Source organism: Chenopodium quinoa, unplaced genomic scaffold, assembly GCF_001683475.1.
Source record: "Chenopodium quinoa cultivar QQ74 unplaced genomic scaffold, ASM168347v1, whole genome shotgun sequence".
NCBI lineage: Eukaryota > Viridiplantae > Streptophyta > Magnoliopsida > Caryophyllales > Amaranthaceae > Chenopodium > Chenopodium quinoa.
In genome coordinates, this window is record NW_018745542.1 from 517639 (window position 1) to 538841 (window position 21203).

Consider the following 21203-nt stretch of genomic DNA (forward strand, 5'->3'; position numbering starts at 1 on the left):
AATATTTTCATATTTTAATCAATTAAGCTAGGTATATCATATGAATAAAATGATAATCTATGAAAAACCCTAAATATTTTTCGCAATGGTATCTCTATAAGCTTAACTCTTTATTTATTTATTTTTACAAGAGACAAATAATCAAATTTTAATTTTGCTAAAACATCCAATAATTAAATTAACTTTTTGTAAGTCTTTAATAATTACTACAAATCACAGCCATATACTTGCTAGATTTTTGAGCTACTTGCATATAATCAAATTAACGCTTAATAGCACTTAGAATTTAACTCTATATGTTACTCACTCTATTCCTTTTTTCTTCCAATTTTTACACTTTTTTCAATGCTGTGAGCGTTAATATCTTTTGACAACTTTTTTTTTTTTTAAAGATTGACTCTGCATAAGAAGAAGAAACATACAAGTATGTACAAAAGATACTAATGCAGTAATGCTATAGTTAATTTTTGTACCACCTAAGCAATTAACAATGGATATATAAGATAATTGTTATCAATTGCCTTGAAGATTATTAATACTGGAACTACATGTAGCTGATGTTAGTTGTGTGTGTTCGTCTTAGCCGTTATCTCTTGTACTTGCATGTTATTCTTACCAAATATCTGTGTACAATTTTTATAAAGTATTTTTGTCAATAAAGTTAAGAAAAAATTAGAAAATAACACCCAAAAATTATCACGATTTTGATAATAACACCACAAAAAAAAAAAAAAAAAAAAAAAAAATTAGATTATAACACCACCAAAAAACAAAAAATTCTGATTTCAACACCACTTAACTTTTTCATCCAAAAAACCGTTAGTGGATCCCACATTGTACACGTGTCAATTGTGCATTGGATTAGAATAAATAAAAAAAATAAAATTAAAAAAAAAGGAAAACCCTTAAAATACCCAGCCACCATTGGCGCCGCCATTCCTACCGCCGTTCTCCAACCCAGCCTCCACCGCCGTCACCCAATCCCAATCGACCACCCTCGACCCACAAAACCAGCCAGCCGACCACCCCTTGACTGTCGAAATCAGCCCAAACGTACCCACGAAAGAACCCAAACCCCGATTTGGTTCAAAGTGAGGGTGAGAGGAGTAGGGCGGTTAGTGGGTTTGAGTATGGGTGGGTTTCGGCGGTTTGGCGACGACTTTTGGTTGGGTTTGGTAGAGGAGTACGGTGGCTGGGCTGGTTAGGGTTGGATTTGGGTGGTTTGGCGATGGATTCGGGTCGGGGAGACGATAATGGGGCTGGGCTGGTTTGGGTTGGGGTCTGGGTGGTTCGGCGACGGCGGGGAGACTATGAAGGGGGCTGGGCTGGTTTGGGTTGGGGTCTGGGTGGTTCGGCGACGGCGGTGAGACGATGATGGGGGCTGGCTGGTTTGGGGTCTGGGTGGTTCGGCAACGTCTGGGAGACAATGATAGGGGCTGGGTTGGGGTGTCGGCCATGGGCGCCGGTGGTGGTGGCTGGGTTAGGATTATAGGGTTTTTCTTTTCTTTTTTTTTTTTTGAATTTTTTATCCAATAGTTGGTTGACACGTGTACTGTGTGGGGCCCACTTAACGGTTTTTTTGGATGGCAAAGTTAAGTGGTGGTGAAAGCAATTTTTTTTTTTTTTTTTTTTTTTTTTTGTTTGTGGTGTTATAATAAAAACTTTTTTTTTGGTGGTGTTATTATCAAAATTGTGACAATTTTTGGGTGTTATTTTCTAATTTTTCCTAAAGTTAATATTAATGACAATTTTTTGCATAAATTATTTGATGATTGTTGGATCCGTATATTTGTATTCTTATATTGTGTTAAAAGAGGCACGAAAAATATTGATTGACATGTAATTTGACTTGATTTTGATATTTAGACACTTCTCCAATCTTTATTACTTCATCCGTCCCTAAAATTTTGACCTTTTTGGCCTAATTTTAGTCCCAAAATGATCAACCCATTTATATTAAAGTACCCACCATTTTACAACAATATTTGTACAAAATTAGCTTTCTGTTATGATAATATCTAAATATGGATGACTATTATCCCATGTACAATCTAGAATATTCTAGAGTTGGGTATTTGGTCTTATCCATTGATAGAACCCTAGGAAATGTACATTATATATATCCCGTACTAGATGGAATATGAAATACAACGTAACAATCTTCCCTCATCTCTCTTTATTTTCTATTCCATATTTAACACGTTATCAACACCATTGCTAGTCAACTGAGTAGGATTACCAAACATTTATCTAGAATCCATATTATTATTATCATGTAAGTATGATCGCATCCCATAACAATTATAATTTAACATTTATCTACTTTGGCATGCTTATTTATTGGAATATCAACATATATAACGAATACAGAGCATGATATATAATTTAAGGTTCCGTTTTTATTTTTCTCCATACTAACATTCTCCCCTTCTATTTCGTTCTTATTTATGCATGATTTGTATCAGGTTTATTTATGCATGATTATAACGTTTAATTCATATTTTTAAATACTATTTATATATACTTATCTTTTAATATTATTTTGTATAGTGAAAAATGTCGAACCTTGCCAAGCTCGAATTTGTGGCCCTTGATATTACCGGAAAGAATTATTTATCATGGGTGTTAGATGCTGAAATACACCTAGATGCTAAAGGGCTTGGTGAAACAATAAAAGAGGCTAATAAGGCAACACCTCAAGATAAGGCTAAAGCCATGATTTTTCTTCACCATCACCTCCATGAAGGGCTCAAAAATGAATATTTAACTGTGAAAGATCCACAAATCCTTTGGAGTAATCTAAAGGAAAGGTATGACCACCAAAAAACAGTGATACTCCCTAGAGCTCGTTATGAATGGTTAAATTTGAGATTGCAAGATTTTAAATCTATTAGTGAATATAACTCAGCTATGTTTAAAATAACTTCTCAATTGAAATTATGTGGAGAAAATATTACTGATGCAGAAATGCTTGAAAAGACATACTCCACTTTCCATGCTAATAATATTGTCCTGCAGACACAATATAGAGAAAAAGGTTTTAAAAAATATTCTGAATTAATATCCTGTCTTCTTGTGGCTGAGCAAAATAACGAGCTGTTAATGAAAAATCATGAATCACGTCCTACTGGCTCTACTCCATTCCCTGAAGCAAATGTGACAACCCATAACGGGAAAGAAACTAAAAACAGGGACCATTCCAGCAGTAGTGGTCGAGGTAGAGGTCATGGTCGTGGCCAATGGCGCGGCAGGGGTCGTGGACGTGGATATGGTAGAGGTCGTGGAGGTCATTTCACAAACTCACATTCCCACCAGAAGTGGGAACGTAGGGATGAAAAAGAGAAAAGTGATAACAATATATGTTACCGTTGTGGAGGAAAAAGTCATTGGTCTCGGGTTTGTAGAAATCCAAAGCATCTTATTGAACTTTACCAAGAACCATTGAAGAAAGGAAAGAAAGTTGAGGCAAACCTTGTTCTTGAAGATGGTGAAGGTGATTTTGATTTTGGCAATGCCAATCAATTTGATGTTGGTGATTTCCTTACTTCCCCGGAAGGGAATAATTTTGATTTTGACAGTACAACTCATTTAGAAGTTGCCGATTTTTTCACTGCCCCAGAAGGGAATAATTAAAATTATATTGTATTATGTCAGTTTTAAGTATTAGACTTATGTTTGCTTATTCTAGTAATTTATTTAAGTTTATTTCTTTCGTTGTAATAAGGATTTTTGCTTTATAAATTTATGAACTATTTGAGTGTTTTTATTGATTTATTTGTTTTATCATCTTTATTTTTATGCTTAATATTTTGACATGTATTTTATTTCATGAAGAACATGGATATTACTCAAGTTCAATTTGCTATGAATGGTGAAGAATTATGTCTTGCTGACAGTGCAACTACACATACAATACTTAAAAATAAAAAATATTTCTCTCATTTGATGATGAAAAGGATTAATGTAAGTACCATATCGGGTAGTACAAATATCATTGAGGGCTCCGGAAGAGCCACTATAAAGTTACCTTGGGGAACTGAAATTAAAATAATTGATGCTTTATACTCCCCATTGTCTCAAAGAAATTTATTAAGTTTTAAGGATATTTGCAATAATGGTTATCATATTGAGACAATCAATGAAGAAAATAACGAATTCCTTCAAATCACAAATATAACTCAAGGCTCAAAACATGTTTTGGTGAAATTACCTACATTCTCTAGTGGTTTGTACTACACAAAAATCAATGTTATTGAAGCTCATGCTATAGTAAACCAGAAGTTTACTAATGATTTTGTTGTTTGGCATGACCGGTTAGGCCATCCCGGTTCAATAATGATGCGAAAAATAATTACGAATTCATGTGGACATTCTTTGAAGAGCCAGCAGATTCTTCATAATAATTTTTCATGTGCTGCTTGCTCGGAAGGCAAGTTGATTATTCGCCCATCACCAGCTAAAATTAATTTTGAATCAATTAGTTTTCTGGAACGTATACAAGGAGATATTTGTGGGCCCATACATCCCCCATGTGGACCATTTAGATATTTTATGGTTTTAATTGATGCATCAACTAGATGGTCACATGTGTCTTTGTTATCAACTCGTAACCTGGCGTTTGCGAGACTACTTGCCCAATTGGTTAAGTTACGGGCACATTTTCCAGATACTCCCATTAAGACTATTCGGCTTGACAATGCTGGTGAATTTACATCTCAAGCTTTTAATGATTATTGCATGTCCATTGGGATAAATGTTGAACATCTTGTAGCACATGTTCATACACAAAACGGTCTAGCAGAGTCATTAATAAAACGTATTCAGTTAATTGCTAGACCATTGCTTATGAAATCCAATCTCCCAATTTCTGCTTGGGGACATGCTATATTACATGCAACAGCACTAATTCGCATTAGGCCAACAAGTTATCACAAGTTCTCCCCATTACAATTGGTTTATGGTCAGGAACCAAATATTTCCCATCTAAGAATTTTTGGATGTGCGGTTTATGTTCCAATAGCTCCACCACAACGCACTAAGATGGGTCCTCAAAGGAGGATGGGGATATATGTTGGGTTTGAATCCCCGTCAATAATTAAATATCTTGAGCCTACAACAGGGGATTTATTTACGGCTCGTTTTGCAGATTGTCATTTTAACGAGTCACTTTTCCCAACATTAGGGGGAGAAAAGAGAGAGCTGGAAAATGAAATTAAATGGAATGAATTATCATTATCCTATCTTGATCCTCGAACTAAACAATGTGAACTGGAAGTTCAAAAGATAATTCATTTACAAAGTTTAGCGAATCAATTGCCAGACTCGTTTGCTGACCCAAAAAGAGTGACCAAGTCGCATATTCCAGCTGTTAATGCTCCATTTAAAATAGATGTCCCGGAAGGACAAAATAAAATTGCTAATGAGTCTAAACCACGCCAAAAACGTGGAAGACCAATAGGTTCCAAAGATAAGAATCCTCGGAAAAGAAAAGGATCATTGATTGATGATGGTCAAATTGAAGAAACAATTTCCGAAGGATCTCCAGAAGAGACTTTAGACATGATACAAGAAGAAATTCAGGTACCTGATAATGAAGAAATTTCAATAAATTATATCATGTCTGGAATTACATGGAACCGAAATCAAATCGACGTCGATGATGTTTTTGCATGCAATGTAGCATTAGATGTTATGGATAATAATGATGATCATGAACCAAAATCTATTGAAGAATGTAGACAAAGAAATGATTGGCCAAAAGGAAAGAAGCAATTGAAGCAGAATTAAAATCTCTTGGAAAAAGAGAAGTATTCGGACCAGTAGTCCGTACACCTGAAGGTGTAAAGCCAGTGGGATATAAATGGGTCTTTGTGCGAAAGAGAAATGAAAAGGGTGAAGTTGTAAGATATAAGGCACGCTTAGTTGCACAAGGATTCTCACAAAGACCTGGTATTGATTATGAGGAGACATATTCTCCTGTGGTGGATGCAACTACTTTTAGATTTTTTATTAGTCTGGTAATAAGAGAAGGACTTGACTTACGTTTGATGGATGTAGTCACATCTTATTTATATGGCCCACTGGATAATGACATTTACATGAAGCTCCCAGAAGGATTCAAGCTGCCGAAAGCAGCAAAATCTAGTTCTCGAGAACATTTCTGTATTAAATTGAACAAATCTCTTTATGGATTGAAACAATTTGGGCGTATGTGGTATAACCGTCTAAGTGAGTATTTGTTGAAAGAAGGTTATAAGAATGATCCTATCAGCCCATGTATTTTTATAAAGAAATTTGGATCAGGATTTGTTATAATTGCAGTGTATGTTGATGATTTGAATATCATTGGAACTCCTGAAGAGATTTCAGTGATTGTCAATTATTTAAAGAAAGAGTTCGAAATGAAAGATCTAGGAAAGACAAAATTCTGCTTGGGGTTACAAATAGAGCACCTAGAGAATGGAATCCTTGTGCATCAATCAACATACATAGAAAAGGTTCTTAAAAGATTTTCTTTGGATACAACACATCCATTGAGAATCCCTATGGTTGTAGGATCACTTGAAGTAGAGAAAGATCCATTCCGACCTCGGGAAAATGATGAAGAAATTCTTGGTCCTGAAGTATCGTATCTTAGTGCAATTGGAGCACTAATGTACCTTGCAAGTCATACACGACCTGGTATATCATTTTCAGTTAATTTATTAGCAAGATTTAGTTCATGTCCAACCCGAAGACATTGGAATGGGATTAAACATTTACTTCGTTACCTTCAAGGTACGAAGGATATGGGTTTATTTTTCCCAAAGTTGTCCAAAGAAAATTTGATTGGTTTTGCAGATGCAGGTTATTTATCTGATCCTCATAATGGTCGGTCACAAACTGGATATGTGTTCACATATGGTGGTACTGCCATTTCTTGGCGTTCCATGAAACAAACCATTGCAGCTACTTCTTCCAATCATTCTGAGATTTTAGCAATTCACGAGGCTAGTCGTGAATGTGTATGGTTAAGGTCGGTAGTTCAACATATAAAAGAAGTTTGTGGTTTATCATCTGGGAAAGAGGCACCAACAACTTTATATGAGGATAATGCTGCTTGTATTGCTCAACTTAAGGAAGGATACATCAAAAGCGACAGAACAAAGCACATCTTACCCAAATTTTTCTTCACTCATGATCTTCAGAAGAATGGAGATATAAATGTATTGCAGAATCGTTCAAGTGAGAATTTAGCAGACTTATTTACTAAGGCTCTTCCGACAGCAACATTCAAAAAGTTAGCTTACGGCATTGGATTGCGTCGTCTTAAAGATCTCAAGTGATGTAGTCATGAGGGGGAGTTAATGCGCGCTGCACTCTTTTTTCCTTAACCATGATTTTTTCCCACTGGATTTTCCTGGTAAGGTTTTTAACGAGGCAGCATCTTATGCGCATTATAGTGTATTATTTTGTACAAGTTTTGTAGTAAATGTTAGTTATTGTTTTATTCAATATATATGTCATCCAAGGGGGAGTGTTATGATAATATCTAAATATGGATGACTATTATCCCATGTACAATCTAGAATATTCTAGAGTTGGGTATTTGGTCTTATCCATTGATGGAACTCTAGGAAATGTACATTATATATATCCCGTACTAGATGGAATATGAAATACAACGTAACAATCTTCCCTCATCTCTCTTTATTTTCTATTCCATATTTAACACTTTCCCATATAAAATTTGTTTTTTTTTTATAAATTTTTAATACTTTATCTCTCTAATTTTTTACAAACCTCATGGAAATTTATCTATCCAATATGTTTTTATTTCTTTTTATTTAATTTTCTTAATAACCGCAAAATCAACTTAAAAGGATTGAAGTTTTGAGGAGGGATGGAGTAATAATTAACTTGGTCAATATCCTTCAGTTCCCTTGTCCAATTATAGGAAAGTGCAAGTTGACAAAACAAGTGTAAAATACAAGTATTTAATGACCGTTGTCCAATTATAGGAAATTGAGAAGATGACAACATATGAACTTGATAGGATTATTGGTTACACCGACGACACGTTAATATGGGATGCCAGAATACATAAGATACCAACAACATTCATCCATATTGTGTTGTCTTCTTTCTTATGGACCAAATACAAGAATTATGGTATCTGAAAATGCTTACATTTGCCGATATGCATGTACCGATGTACATACATTGTCACCAATGTTTGTGTAAGTTGACGGGGAATTTACGTTCGTTATTACCTTAAGGTTATAAGGTCGAATTCCTCTCTAAATATATATTATTGATCTGGGGATAATGTTAAAATTACTAGAGATATTATGGTCTTAAACTATATTTGCTTTTTTTTTTTTTTAAAATGTATAAATATAAAGGTCGGAGATCTTTCTGTTAAAGGTCATATTTTACGAATCTTGAAGAACTAATGTGTCAAAAGATGAATCAATACATAACAATACACAAGCTGTGGGGAACTTGGGAATACAATGACCTACAACATAATTTGCTTCGCAGATGACATTCTAAATGAAACATAATTTATTTTATAATTTTATTAAAATGAATGAATTAAAATTAATTTCAAGGAAAACCTAGACAAAGCTACCTAAAAACAGAGGCAAATAATTACTATTTGTACTTATATTGTTTAGGGACGATTAGTACTTGTACTTTCTAATTCTCTAATTTTAATTTCCCTTTTAAATCCAAATGATGTTATTTTACGAAACAAGGCATATATATTCCCCCCTAAAAAATTGCATAAATAATTCCAAATTAAACAATTGTAAGAAGTATAATAGTACCTGAACCTTGACCCTGTGAACTGTGAAAGGTTAGCACTTAATTAAAAAGTATTAAAAAGAAATTGAAAGAAAAAAAATCCTAATAAACTAGTCTAAATGGGGAATATATGCACTTTTAAATTCTTTAATCTATCTTCTAATCTTCATTTTGTAAGAGGCATGCAATTCTAATAAAAAAAGTAGATTAGCAGCAAAGTTTCAGAGGGTTGTGATATCAATAGAGAATCATTAATTAAATAAATGAGATTAAGAAGTCAAACTTTGAGATCTCCTAGGATTCTCTATGCCCAAATTATATAATTGGATTTGGAGGTTTTGTCCAATTCAACTTGTTGCAACATGCTACAAGCCAACAATTACTTTAATTCATTTTTTGACCATCAACATGCACCTTGTTTTATAAAAGTTAGATGATGCTAACAAACTAAAGAGGATTTAATTAATTGTTTTGGTTTACTTTTGATTTCATTTTTTTTTCTTTTAGCTTTTGTTTCAACAAATTGGAGGATAAAAGATAAGAGGGACGGATATTTGTTCTACACATGTAACTTAATGCCGCTCTCCTATAGTTTATTGTGCCCCTCTACAAAACAACAAAGTTAACATGATAAACTATTGAGATTCAAAGAAGAGACTAATTGGTTAATGTTGTTTAACTAAATCAATATCAAGAAGTTTGTAAGCAAGTGTTTGTAAAAACTTTGGAGAAAATTCTCTCTAAGAAAGCAAGTTTAATGATATTTTCTTGATCATCTTTTTAATTTTCCTTACAATAACATTAGGAACCATCTTGATCTATTTATAGAGATAGAGGTATGTACATAAAAGAGTGTCCCTTAAGAGTCATGTCTTTTTACCCTAATGACATCAACTAACTTAATTATAATAAATATCATTATATACTGTTACATTTCTAAATTCATGAAAAAGTAGCAAAAAACATGTCTTTTCGCTCAAAAGAGGGCATAAGTTAATATACAACTACGTTTTATTGCAATATTTCATTTACTTACACTCCTCTCATTACAAACCACATATCATTAATTTTATCAACTCTCAATGATATAAATAATGTAAATCCAAAAGCACATTTAATAATATATAAATGTTCCAACAACTTTCTTATTGATGCTACATTCCTTTTGCATAAAATAAGGTATTATTATTTGAATATTTTAAGATTTGATATGCTTTACGCTCAAATCATCTTATATAGTCTGAGTTGGTTTGATATAATCTCCTAACATGTACGTATATTGAATGTGGTGGTGTCCTACTTACCATCCTTATGTATTAGTGTTATATGTATATTGTGCGGTTCATGAGCTAAGGCTAACACATCAAAGTGCAAAAATTTAAGGGTAAACCTTGGTTTATTTTGTTGAGCAATACTTTTGTGGAGGAAAAAATGAATAAGCACATTAGCTTTCCAAATATAATATGTGGGACATGCACTAGATAATCTCTCTTTTACTAAATGAATGGCCAAAGATACAGTGTTCCTAATCTTTCTACTTAACATATAGTCCAATTATTCCCTGCTTTATTAGTCCTTAGCAATTGCAATATTTATGTAGAAGATATCAAAGTGGTAGAAATCATTTTTATTCAAAGATAAAGCCTCTTTTTTGTCTAGTTCCCAAGGGACATTAGCTTTGTTAATTGTACTTAAACTCAATTAATTATCCTTCTTTTTGCAGTCTTTTAGTTTGGGGCTTTGGTTTGAGATTTGCTCTCAAGTGTGATAATTTGTAGCAAATCTATAATACCTTTGCGGCTGGCCTAACACGCTATTAACTTAGGCAATAATGAGGCATTTCAAGGGCTAAATTCTAGTTGATGGCTTTGATGATGCTTCCTCTCTCCAATTATTATTTATCATGTTTATGGAATGTTAAAGGACAAGTGGTGGCTAAGCTAGTAGTAGTCCATCACATGCTTAGATAGACATCAAGTTTTACCATTGTGAGCCAAACCAACTAACTCATCTTGAAACTGCATAAGTATGAATTTAATAAATTTTATACAATTATTACATTCTCCACCCAGAATTACATCATGCATCGTACTCTATTATATTCTTGAATTCAATTCAAGTCCTATAAATTTACAACTTAGCTCTATCTAATCTACTCACATTTTTATGTCAACTCGTTGCAAATAATTTGAAACAAAATAGTATTTTTCAAAAATATAAAAAGTAATCTATGTTAAAAGAATTGTATCACATAATTTCAATCGTGTGGATCATCAACTAGTTTAACTGGTTAAAGTCTTGAGGGGTGTTACTAAAGACCTGGAATCAAATCTCGTTCTTCATAAATTCATTAGAACTTCCTTTGTGACTACTATTCTCATTCGTATTATCTCATACGATGAGATAATCAAGGAGCATTGATAGAAAATTCTACCAATATACTTTCATTTGGTTTGGGATGTTCAATCGTCAATGAAAACATTTGATCGTTTCTTGTGCTTAGAGGTGTCAAAACCAAACCCACCCGGAAAAAATTATCCGTTTCGAACTGTAACCGATCCGATTTGATCCGAGAAATTCAAGACCCAAACCCGGTCTATAACCGAACTGAACTCAACCCGAATCCAAACTTGACCCGATCTGAACTTAACCCGACACCGATTTGATCCGACCTGAACTCAACCCGAATCCGATCTGACCTGACCTGAACTCAAACCGAACCGAGTTGACCCGACCTGAGCTCATTCTGATCCGAAATTGACCCGAAAAATAACCGATCTAATCCGAAATGTTTTAACCCGAACTGATACTAACCCGATCCGATTTTAACCCGATTTGATTTTTACCCAATCATAATTAATTATTTACTTTTTTATTCAATTTCTTATACTATATATTTACTAATTATTAATAAGTTAACTTTTTGACTACAAAAAAATAATCCGGAGCCTTAAGTTTACTTCATATACATATCAATTATATTAATTTACTTTCTAAGCTTTAATAAATGCCACAAGATCTAATAAACCTAAACATTAAACAGGAGTTAATTGATTTGCTTGTAAAGCTCTAGTTAAATGCTGCCTAAAGCCTATTGTTATTTTTAATGAATTTCCTCCCATTCTGTTATATTTTATTGACCCAATAATAAGGTAAAAACTAAACAATATTTCTAGTTTAAAAATAACCTTATTTGGATATGAATTTGGTCAACTCGACCAAAATCCAGCCAAACACAAAAAGGAATTGAACCGAAATTGACCGAACCGAAATCAACCCGACCCAAATTCATCCTACCCGAAGTTACCCGGCTAAGCCCATTTTAAACCCGATCCAAATATATCCGAACCGAAAGTGAATCGATCTGAAGTTGACCCGACCCATATCCGACCCGGACTCGATAGACCATGACCCGAATTTGACCCGACCCGAATTTGACCTGATCCGACCCGATCCGAGTTAAAAGAATATTTTTGATCCGAACAGACCCGACCCAACCCCATCCGGTTATCGGAATTAACACCTCTACTTGTTCTTGAAAGTGTAATATTGACGTTTGTTACAGACATATTCAATATGAATGGATAGAAAATACACATTTCATGCTTTAACTTTTTTTATTTACTCCGTATTTGTCAAAGGAATGTTGTAGCTAATCATTTCTAGGGATCACGTGTAATCATATAGGTGGTTAATGCAAATTTTCATTGCTTACACTCCGTTCCATCATTTTTTTGCTAGAGCATATTATTATTGATGCTTTACTCAATATTGATACTCTGCAATTCTGCATGTGCCAATTCGTGTACCCAAAAGTTGATTCAAATAATGGCGTTTTTAATAAATTGCATATTGCTTGCACTAAAATTATTGTAGGGTAAATATAGGATCAAACCCAATTATAGATAATCTAGCAATTATTACATACAAGGACATAAACTATACTGATTGATTAAAATTGCAAACAGCGCGATTAATGACAAGAGAATCGCTTCCTCTGTATTGTCCAAATTTTCGGCATCCATACCATATCAATATAGGAGTACCTTGTTTCAGTATCTTTGATCTGTCCAAATTTTCTGCGTCCATACTGAGCAATTCAGCATCTTTGATTTGCAGCTTGGTTCTTAAAGTGTGCATATGCATTGCTGCACCTACAAGTACTAACAAATTTCTCCGTACAATACATGGTAACTGGATTAAAAAAAATCAACCAAAAGATAAGAAACAGAGGACAAACAAGCCTCGAAGATGATAAACATGTACTGCATTGCAACTCAGTTACTGCTAACATTATGAACCACTAATGAAATATTTGCTGAGCACATGCGATATACTATATCTGTGAGAATTGCCACTAGACTAAGAGCAATTAGCATATTTGTTCAGTTGCTTGGATAGCCTATGATCTGTAAACTCTGGCACGTAATTAGCAGCAAATCAACAAAAGTAGAACAGTACACCATATGTTTCTCCAGAAGAATCTATAACCAACCCTCAGTAGCTGAGTTGAGCCAATGAGCCTATTTCCGATAGGATATATGGCAGAAAAAAATTGTAGAGATATTCCTGCTAGACTACATGAAAAGAACCGCTATAGTATTGATTTACATGATTTACAACCTTGTCAGTTTTGATTTAACTTCCAGTTCTCAAGAATTATTGTCACGGACCAAGTTGGTTGGTTCGCTCACAACATATTTCGGCAGTTCATACTTTGCACCTGTAAAAGCAATTTGAATACTTCAATGTAAGTTGTAAGAGTAATACTGATTTACAGGAACACAAATGAAAGTTAAAGGTAAAGCTGACTGGGTATGTCACCTCTCTCATCATAGCAAACAGTCAGGTCAGGATTTTGCACAATTACTCCAGCACTGTCAACAATTGCCTGTGCCATGCTCAGTTCAGCTTCCACAGCAGCACGGAGTGCATCCCAGATTTCTAATAAGAGAAAATTTTCATCATTTAGCCTAAAATATGAAACCCATCCATTAGAAATTTCTCAAGTCAACAAATTGACACCAAGTTAACGACGCACAATGACAGTAACACACAAACGACGGGAAGTCCTAAGCTCCCAACAGTAATCACTAGTAAGACAGTCAAGTAGAGGTCATATGAAAAAAGCTAACATAGTGAAAGTAAGTTGAGTAGTCTCCCAGCAACAACTATTCGCAGATCATATCAAAAACCTTACATTACATGTGAATCACAACAATTGACAATTATCATATCAATGTCTATCCACAAAGAAGCTATATATAACTTAACAAGAAAAATCCTTCGAGGGTAAATCATCAATTTGATAGCAGAGCAATTTTTAACAGGACGCACTGACACAACACACAAGGTAGTCACCATCATCAGCTTCAAATCTTAGTATCGAATTGGCAACAGACCATACACAAAATGAGCAACGATTGAGTAGCAAATAACTTTCCATGTGCCAAAAGGTATCCAGACATGAAAATTAAAGAGGAAAAAAAAAGGTGTAGCATATCTCAAACATTGATATTTAGCTTTAAAGCCTTACCATAAAAATTTATAAGAAAAGGATTAGTTTAAAGCATTATGCCCCATCAACACACAAAAACTAGAAAGATACATTAAAATTCAAAGAATTCATCTAGTAGCAAGTGGAGATATTATAAATGAAAAAAAAAATTGGTGGTTCAACAGACTGCAAGAGCAAACAGCAGAAACCGCAAAATACCAGAGAAGGCGGAGAATACAAAGAATATGTTCACAATAACTGCCAGTAGTATATGTGGAATGTCCACAATCCATCCACCGGGAAGAACAGTGCAAAACAAATTGTCTCCCTATTGACCAGACATATAGCACAACATGTTCAGGACAAGATTCCTTGACTAGTTTTAGATGAGTTAACAAGTTCTTCGCCTTTCCACCATCAAACCCAGAGTACAATTTCTGGAATCTTCTTTCCAGAAATTATTGAGGATAAAGTGCTGCAAGGGCCAAGTCACTGGACTTAGGGCATGTTATCTTCCTTTCCAGAGTGCTGACACTACTAGCCTACTAGCAAACTCCATAATAGCAGGCTAGTGTCAGTGTGGCTGTGCCCCTTGCCTACCTACCTAAGAAGAGATTAGGAGCATATACCATATACCCTCAATGGCATGCTCTATCTGATAATCTATAGTTGCCCCCCGGGAACACAGTCTCAAGAAAAGATTTAACCAGCTTGGAGAAATAATTTATCAGAGAGGATCATGCATGATATTTAGGATGAGTAGGTATTACCAAGTATTAATTGTCTCATCAGTAGGATAATTTTTATTTTATGATCAATATCAATTGAAAGCTTTGCTACATTCTACCAGCCTCCAAGCCCTTTTACTAATTGTTACTCGATTAATCTAATCCTACACAATAATTACATTCAATAGTTCTACAGATTGAGTAAAGAAACTCCATTAAGCTTTCTACCAAGGATAGTGCAATGGACCCGGTACAAGGAAGAAGCAACTTCAAATACGAGGGAGACAAGGAGCAACACTAGGAGACAAAACTAATTAAGAAAGCACTAGGGAGTATAGCAACATGGGCTGATTTCTGATAGCAGTAGAAGACAAGCTTAATTAATGTTAGGGTATCTTTGTGGTCTTGCTTGATTATATAAGAAGTAGCAGCATATGCAGTAGAGTATTATGTGAATTGTGAGGAATTATATTGAGAGAGTAGTAACCAAGAGTTGCTTAGAGAGTGATAACCTAAAGTTATCAAGAGAGTAATAGCATAAACCTATCATTTTGTAACCCTTTTGCCATTTTCAATCAAAGATGCAAGCTTTCATTATTATTCATTTGTCTTGTTAATTCTGAAATATGCAGTCTTAACCTAGTCTATTAAAGATAGAGTAAAACAAATGCAACTTATAAACAAATATTCTCCCAACCTTCACATTTTGCCCACTTCAACTACTGAAGGGAAGATGATATTCAAAAGTGAGAAAGCATTTTGGCATAGATGGAGTAGTGGAGTACTCTTTTGTTACACAAAATGCAGAATGCCTAACAATTTCAGTGATGAACTATGAAGTAATCAGAACACTTGAAGACATTTGAACCCCTTTTCAAAGGAGCAAATTACATCACAGGAGGAGCTCTCCAACTTATGTCACCATACACACAAGAAGTCACGTGACATATTTAATACAGAGCTTGATTGCTAATTCGACCATCTAGAAATGCCTAATGAAATCTAGTGACTGTACAGTCTAAACCAGAATAACTACCACCCTCATGTAAAAGGAAATTCTTCAGATTATCCCTACAAAGAACCATCAATAAAGATCCTTCGAGATAAAAAATACCACAGTTCGTATAAGTTAAGTGCATGCCAAATTCTCTGACCATGATCTGCAATTCTGCACCTACATATTTCATTGATTTGTTAACTGCTATACTGCAACTTTTGGGCACTACTGGAGGGAATTCCCAATATCACTTACTTTTACTACTATCCCTTGTATCCCCCCTCTTAACCACCTTGACATCATGGAAGTGTTTTAGAGACCCAATTAGCCAAATCAGGCACTAATTAATGACTTGCGGTTACAGAGTACAGACACAACAGAAAATAACAATAGTAATAGTACCACAAGTAGCATCAAGTGCAAAAATGTGCAGACATGAAAGGAGACTTCAAGCAGCCACACATACAATTGCAGATATTGCAGCACTGAATTCCATGAACTTCTAAAGACCATAACAGCTTTAAAAGACAGTAATTATGAAGTTTAAAAGCAGAGCATTGCTTGTTAACCAAACAAATACCTTGTCTGCCACCATAGTGAGGTGCTGTGTCCCAGAATTCCTCACGCATCCTATTCAGTTGTTCCCTAGTAATTGCTTCAGTATGCTTCCATGGCTTTGGCTTTCTGATCTTCTTAGCGCTATCTGCCAGGCACAAAAACAAAGAAATGATTTCAAAGGGAAATGCAAAATGGCATTAATGAACAAAAGTACAATAATAAGAATTTAGGCAGAGAGATAGAGCAGTCAACACAATTAACCATCAAGATTTTTTACATGTAAAGCTACAAAATACAAATAGCAATGATATAAAGACTAGTACAACTGGTCCACAGATTAAATGACAAGTGATAAATTTTATAAAAGAAGCGCCTCAGACTAACACCCAGCAGTTAAACTCTACATTTTTTTTGAGGGGAACAGTTAAACTCTACGTAAATACCTGAAAGGACTGTGATTCATCAACCTAATCACACAATGAGCCAAAAATTTTACCATGAATAAATTCAAACTCTAACGTTCAAAGTCCTAAAACCACAAAGTCAAAAGGGATCAAGAAGAGGATTTAATCGACATTCGCATTCAGTAGTCAACATACACGCACAGGGGTAAATTCTCATATTAGCAAGTGTCTACACAACTTACAATCATCATACCAGATGGCAGATAGTCACGGGATCAATGACATGCCCAACTTTAAATCCATATAATCATCAAACTCTGGTTCTTACTGTAGATTAAAGAGGTACTAAGCACCAGCTATCAGTTGAGCCAGATCATCTTTACTTGTTTGATGTTACCAATACCATTATACCAGATAGTCACCTTGTTCACTGATACGCCCAACTTTACAGCATTATAATCATTAAGTCTAGTTCTGACTGTAGATTAAAGATATACCCCATATTATGTATCAACTGAACAAGCTCATCTTTACTCTGTTCAACATATTACCAAACTCCAGCAACCCAGATGTAATTTTTTGGTCAGTCAGCAGTCAGAGTGTATTTATCCCAAAATTTTTGGAGCCAATTTCAGCCGACTTTTAAAAGCAAAAATAAGCTTCTAATTGAGCTCAGTGACATTCCCATAAGACGCTGCTCCATATACTTAATTTTGTCCATTCACTTCTATTGGAGTTTAAAAGAATGCTCAAGAAGATAAATGGAATGATGGGCAAGTAGCCAACCACCCCCTCCAATCAAAAGATTACTTTCCAATTCCAGTCATTTACAGTCCAATTTGGATCATTAAAAACACAACCAAGGGAAAGGTACCAGAAAATTATATGAATTTCTCATTTTGGAGGAATCAGGAATAGCAATCCAGATCGAATATCTAGCAGTACACCTATAAATTACAAAAGGGCATTCACAAGAATCACAGGTGAGAAATAAGTATTAAGCACTTCCTTTAACTTAACTCACTAACAAATTTCGAGGGAAAAAGCTCGCATAACGGCATAACCTAGTATATTAGCATATCACATTACAATTTTGTCCACTTTTTATCTGCAAACAATTCCAATTAAGTACATTAAACACTTACGATTTTAAAATACTTTTAATTACCAGGTCAGCTATACAAGTACAAAATGGTTTCACTAAATCCGATTTGTTGATTATGCAAAACCAGGATGTTGTGGTAAATCTGCAAAATACTATTGAGAGAGGATTTTCTATAATCTTGTGTAGTTTTGTAGTTATTATATTGTGAGTAATCAACCATACAAGATAAAATATTAGTATCTGTATCTGCAAGAAGCCTCACTAAAGCATATAGCATCATCAAGCGTCTAGGAATATGAGGGACAACAGAAAAATGCAATATGCATGAAAATATAAGAGAAAAAAATGGATGAAATAACTCATACATGATAGCAATTGTTTAAGTTTGCGATTTGACAATATGTTTTTGTTATATACTTCCTCCATATATAAATATTGCAGAGGATGCGCAGATGTTAAAAAGCCTGTTTGATGAGGAGAGATAGAGGAATAACAAGCAGGACGCAAGTGATGAGGAGATAGATAGAGGGAAATCATGCACAAATAAGGAAAATTTGCAATAATGTACACGTCCGTAAAAGGGAAATGTTGCAATATTCAAGGAACAGAGGAAGTAATGCATAAGAGGGAAAAGGTTCATTAATTTTAAAATGTAATATAAAATAATACGAAGTAGATCTTGTTACAAAACGGTGTTCAACTGTATGTCTGTATCAAGGAGATACGTTTTTGTCTATGCTAAAAGATGGAGACATGGAAATATAAGGGATGATAAACAGCAAAGTAGGGAAAAAAGTTACTCCCTCAGGCTTTTAAGATCATAGTTTAGTTACAATTTATGAGTTTATTTCCTTAAATTCTCATACTAAAAATGATTGCTAGGAAGTTTATAAAGAGACACATTTCAAATCTTACATTAAGAGGGTTTGAGAAGATTCGACATTAATTTGCTATGTTATTGATGCTATGATTTCACCTAAGTATAGATATCAAATTCTTGACACGCTGATATAAATTTAGACATTTGGCAATTAGTTTTCACCAAAAGTCCAGAACATGGAAACTTTTCATTAGAAATCCAAATAAAATCACTTTAAAGACCCATAGACTAATGAAGGATATAACTGGCATGACTCATGAGCACTTTTAAATTGAGACAGCTGACAAGGCTTGTCATCAATAATGCTTAAACTAATATCTTATCATCCTCTAGCCGACTACCTCAACAACTTAGATTTGTGGCCAACGAAAACATTATTTGGCAGGACACGTTATCAGGTAAAGTCTAAATCAAGTTCAAGAGACTACCTTAACAACTTAGATTTGTGGCCAACGGAAAAATTTACTTGAAAGGCTACGCTACCAAGCAAAGTCTAAGTCAAGTTCAAGAGACTATCTTAACAACTAAGGTTTGTGGTCAACGGAAAAATGTTACTTGGAAGGCCACGTTACCAAGCAAAGTTTAAATTAAGTTCAAGAGACTACCTTAACAACTTAGTTTTGTGGCCAACAGAAAACATTACCTGGAAAGCCACACTACCAAGCAAAGTCTAAATCTAGTTCAAGATTACACGAGAAAAGGCATGATTTGCCAGCTAGAAATGTCTTAAAATGATGAAATAGAGTATCACTAATAATGTGAATAAAAAACACGAAATGCCTACTATCTGACTATCCCTTAAGAAAACCTTCTTCTTTAGCGTTTCTTCCTCCACCACCGGCCCCTCCCCATCCAAAAAGGACATCGAAAAACCATACAGAACCTAATTCTGGGATGAAGTGCCAATTGTTCTCTCACATAACTCAAAAAAGACAATTATTCCAAAAAAATGAAAATGAATTAGACGGCCAAATATGACTATTCCGGAAATTGACAGTTGCATCTAGTTTTGATTTGAACATGATAATGTAAGTTCTGTACAACTCGAATCAATTACCAAGACTTATTGACATATACTGGTAACAATAACTAGAATGACTCCACATTCGATAAAGAAAACACAGCAATCATAACAATGCAAGATCGAATCATCGCTATTCAAATTACACGAATAATCCTGACTTTTCTGTTAGCTACTCAAACAATCACACTTCCAAAAATTTTTGATATCTCCTTAAAAAATACTTACATTATTAAACCAAGAAAAACAAAATTAATAGTAGCAATATTATATAGTACACAAGCTAAGATTATTTAAATCGAATGATTGAAGGCAGCGCTGTAACTACTCATAATTATAATCAAGAATTATTGTTAAATGTTAACTACTTCATAACAATCACAAACTCAAATTATATTCCAATTAAGAAATTCAACAAGCTGAATAATACTAAATATGCATCATTAGTATCACAAATTCAACTCAATCCTCAGAAATCAACAAAACAACAGCACAAAAATCTGGAAAATCAACAAAATCATCATTTCGAACTCAACGAATTTAACGAAATGCAGGATCAAAAATCACAAACAAAAAAAGAAAAAAAAAAACGAATTGAATTGAATTTCTTGAAAATTGAGGAATTGAAGCTGACCAGCACCAGTAGTTTTGTCGCGCGAAGAAATGCAACCCATGGCCGAGCGAAGAAGACGATCGAATCTTTGAGTTTCTCTCTCCTCTGTTAGTTTCTCTCTCTAACAGCAGTTAGTTGGAGAACAATGGAAGAATCAAGAGTGATGAGAGAGGAGAGAGAGGGTTTTGGGGATATTTAAAGGGAGAAGAGGAGGAAGAAGAAAGGCAAAATGAAAATTAATGGATCGCTGTTTGAAAGTGATTTGGATATCTAATGATTTATTTTTTTTTGATAATTATTATGAGCATAACCAGGTGGACCTCTTTACAGGATAGAGGATTAGAGGGTAGTCCACTATTAATTCTTCCAAGTTTCCCACTTCGTTGAATAAATTAAGTAGGTCGTTCATTTCACCCTAAAAAAAATAAGGGTAACGCTATATGTAGCCTAAGCCAATAGTTGGTTCCTACATGCGCCTGTACGGTGCAACGTACAGTCGTTTTGTAGGAAAGAACATGATATATAAAAGTAATGAACATAAAGTTATAGTGAAAAGAACATACTATTAAAATGTAATGAATATATACCTAAAGTAGAAATAACATAATAT

The 21203-nt window shown here is 34.3% G+C and overlaps 1 protein-coding gene across 2 annotated transcripts; it reads right to left on the reverse strand.

Annotated features, from left to right (window-relative positions):
* Window positions 1-13033: 13033 nt before the first annotated feature.
* Window positions 13034-20992, reverse strand: LOC110716139 (ubiquitin domain-containing protein 1-like). Of its 2 annotated transcripts, none has more exons than XM_021894771.1 (4): window positions 20621-20992; window positions 16593-16715; window positions 13615-13734; window positions 13034-13513 (listed from the first exon to the last, which is right to left on the reverse strand). In XM_021894771.1, exons 1-4 carry the CDS (start codon window positions 20652-20654, stop codon window positions 13443-13445), a joined length of 348 nt encoding a protein of 115 aa, XP_021750463.1. In that variant the 5' UTR covers window positions 20655-20992; the 3' UTR covers window positions 13034-13442. The 2 variants fall into 2 exon arrangements, with proteins under 2 accessions (XP_021750463.1, XP_021750462.1); XM_021894770.1 differs by having other exon boundaries at window positions 20615-20986.
* Between the last annotated feature and the right edge of the window lie 211 nt (window positions 20993-21203).

Excerpts from the sequence above, each read along its gene's own strand:
- LOC110716139 (XM_021894770.1), bottom strand. The coding sequence starts at position 20,654 with ATGGGTTGCATTTCTTCGCGCGACAAAACTACTGGTGCTG. Across the intron at positions 16,716-20,614 it reads CGACAAAACTACTGGTGCTG|ATAGCGCTAAGAAGATCAGA; the intron begins GTCAGCTTCAAT and ends TGTGCCTGGCAG. Across the intron at positions 13,735-16,592 it reads TCACTATGGTGGCAGACAAG|AAATCTGGGATGCACTCCGT; the intron begins GTATTTGTTTGG and ends TTCTCTTATTAG.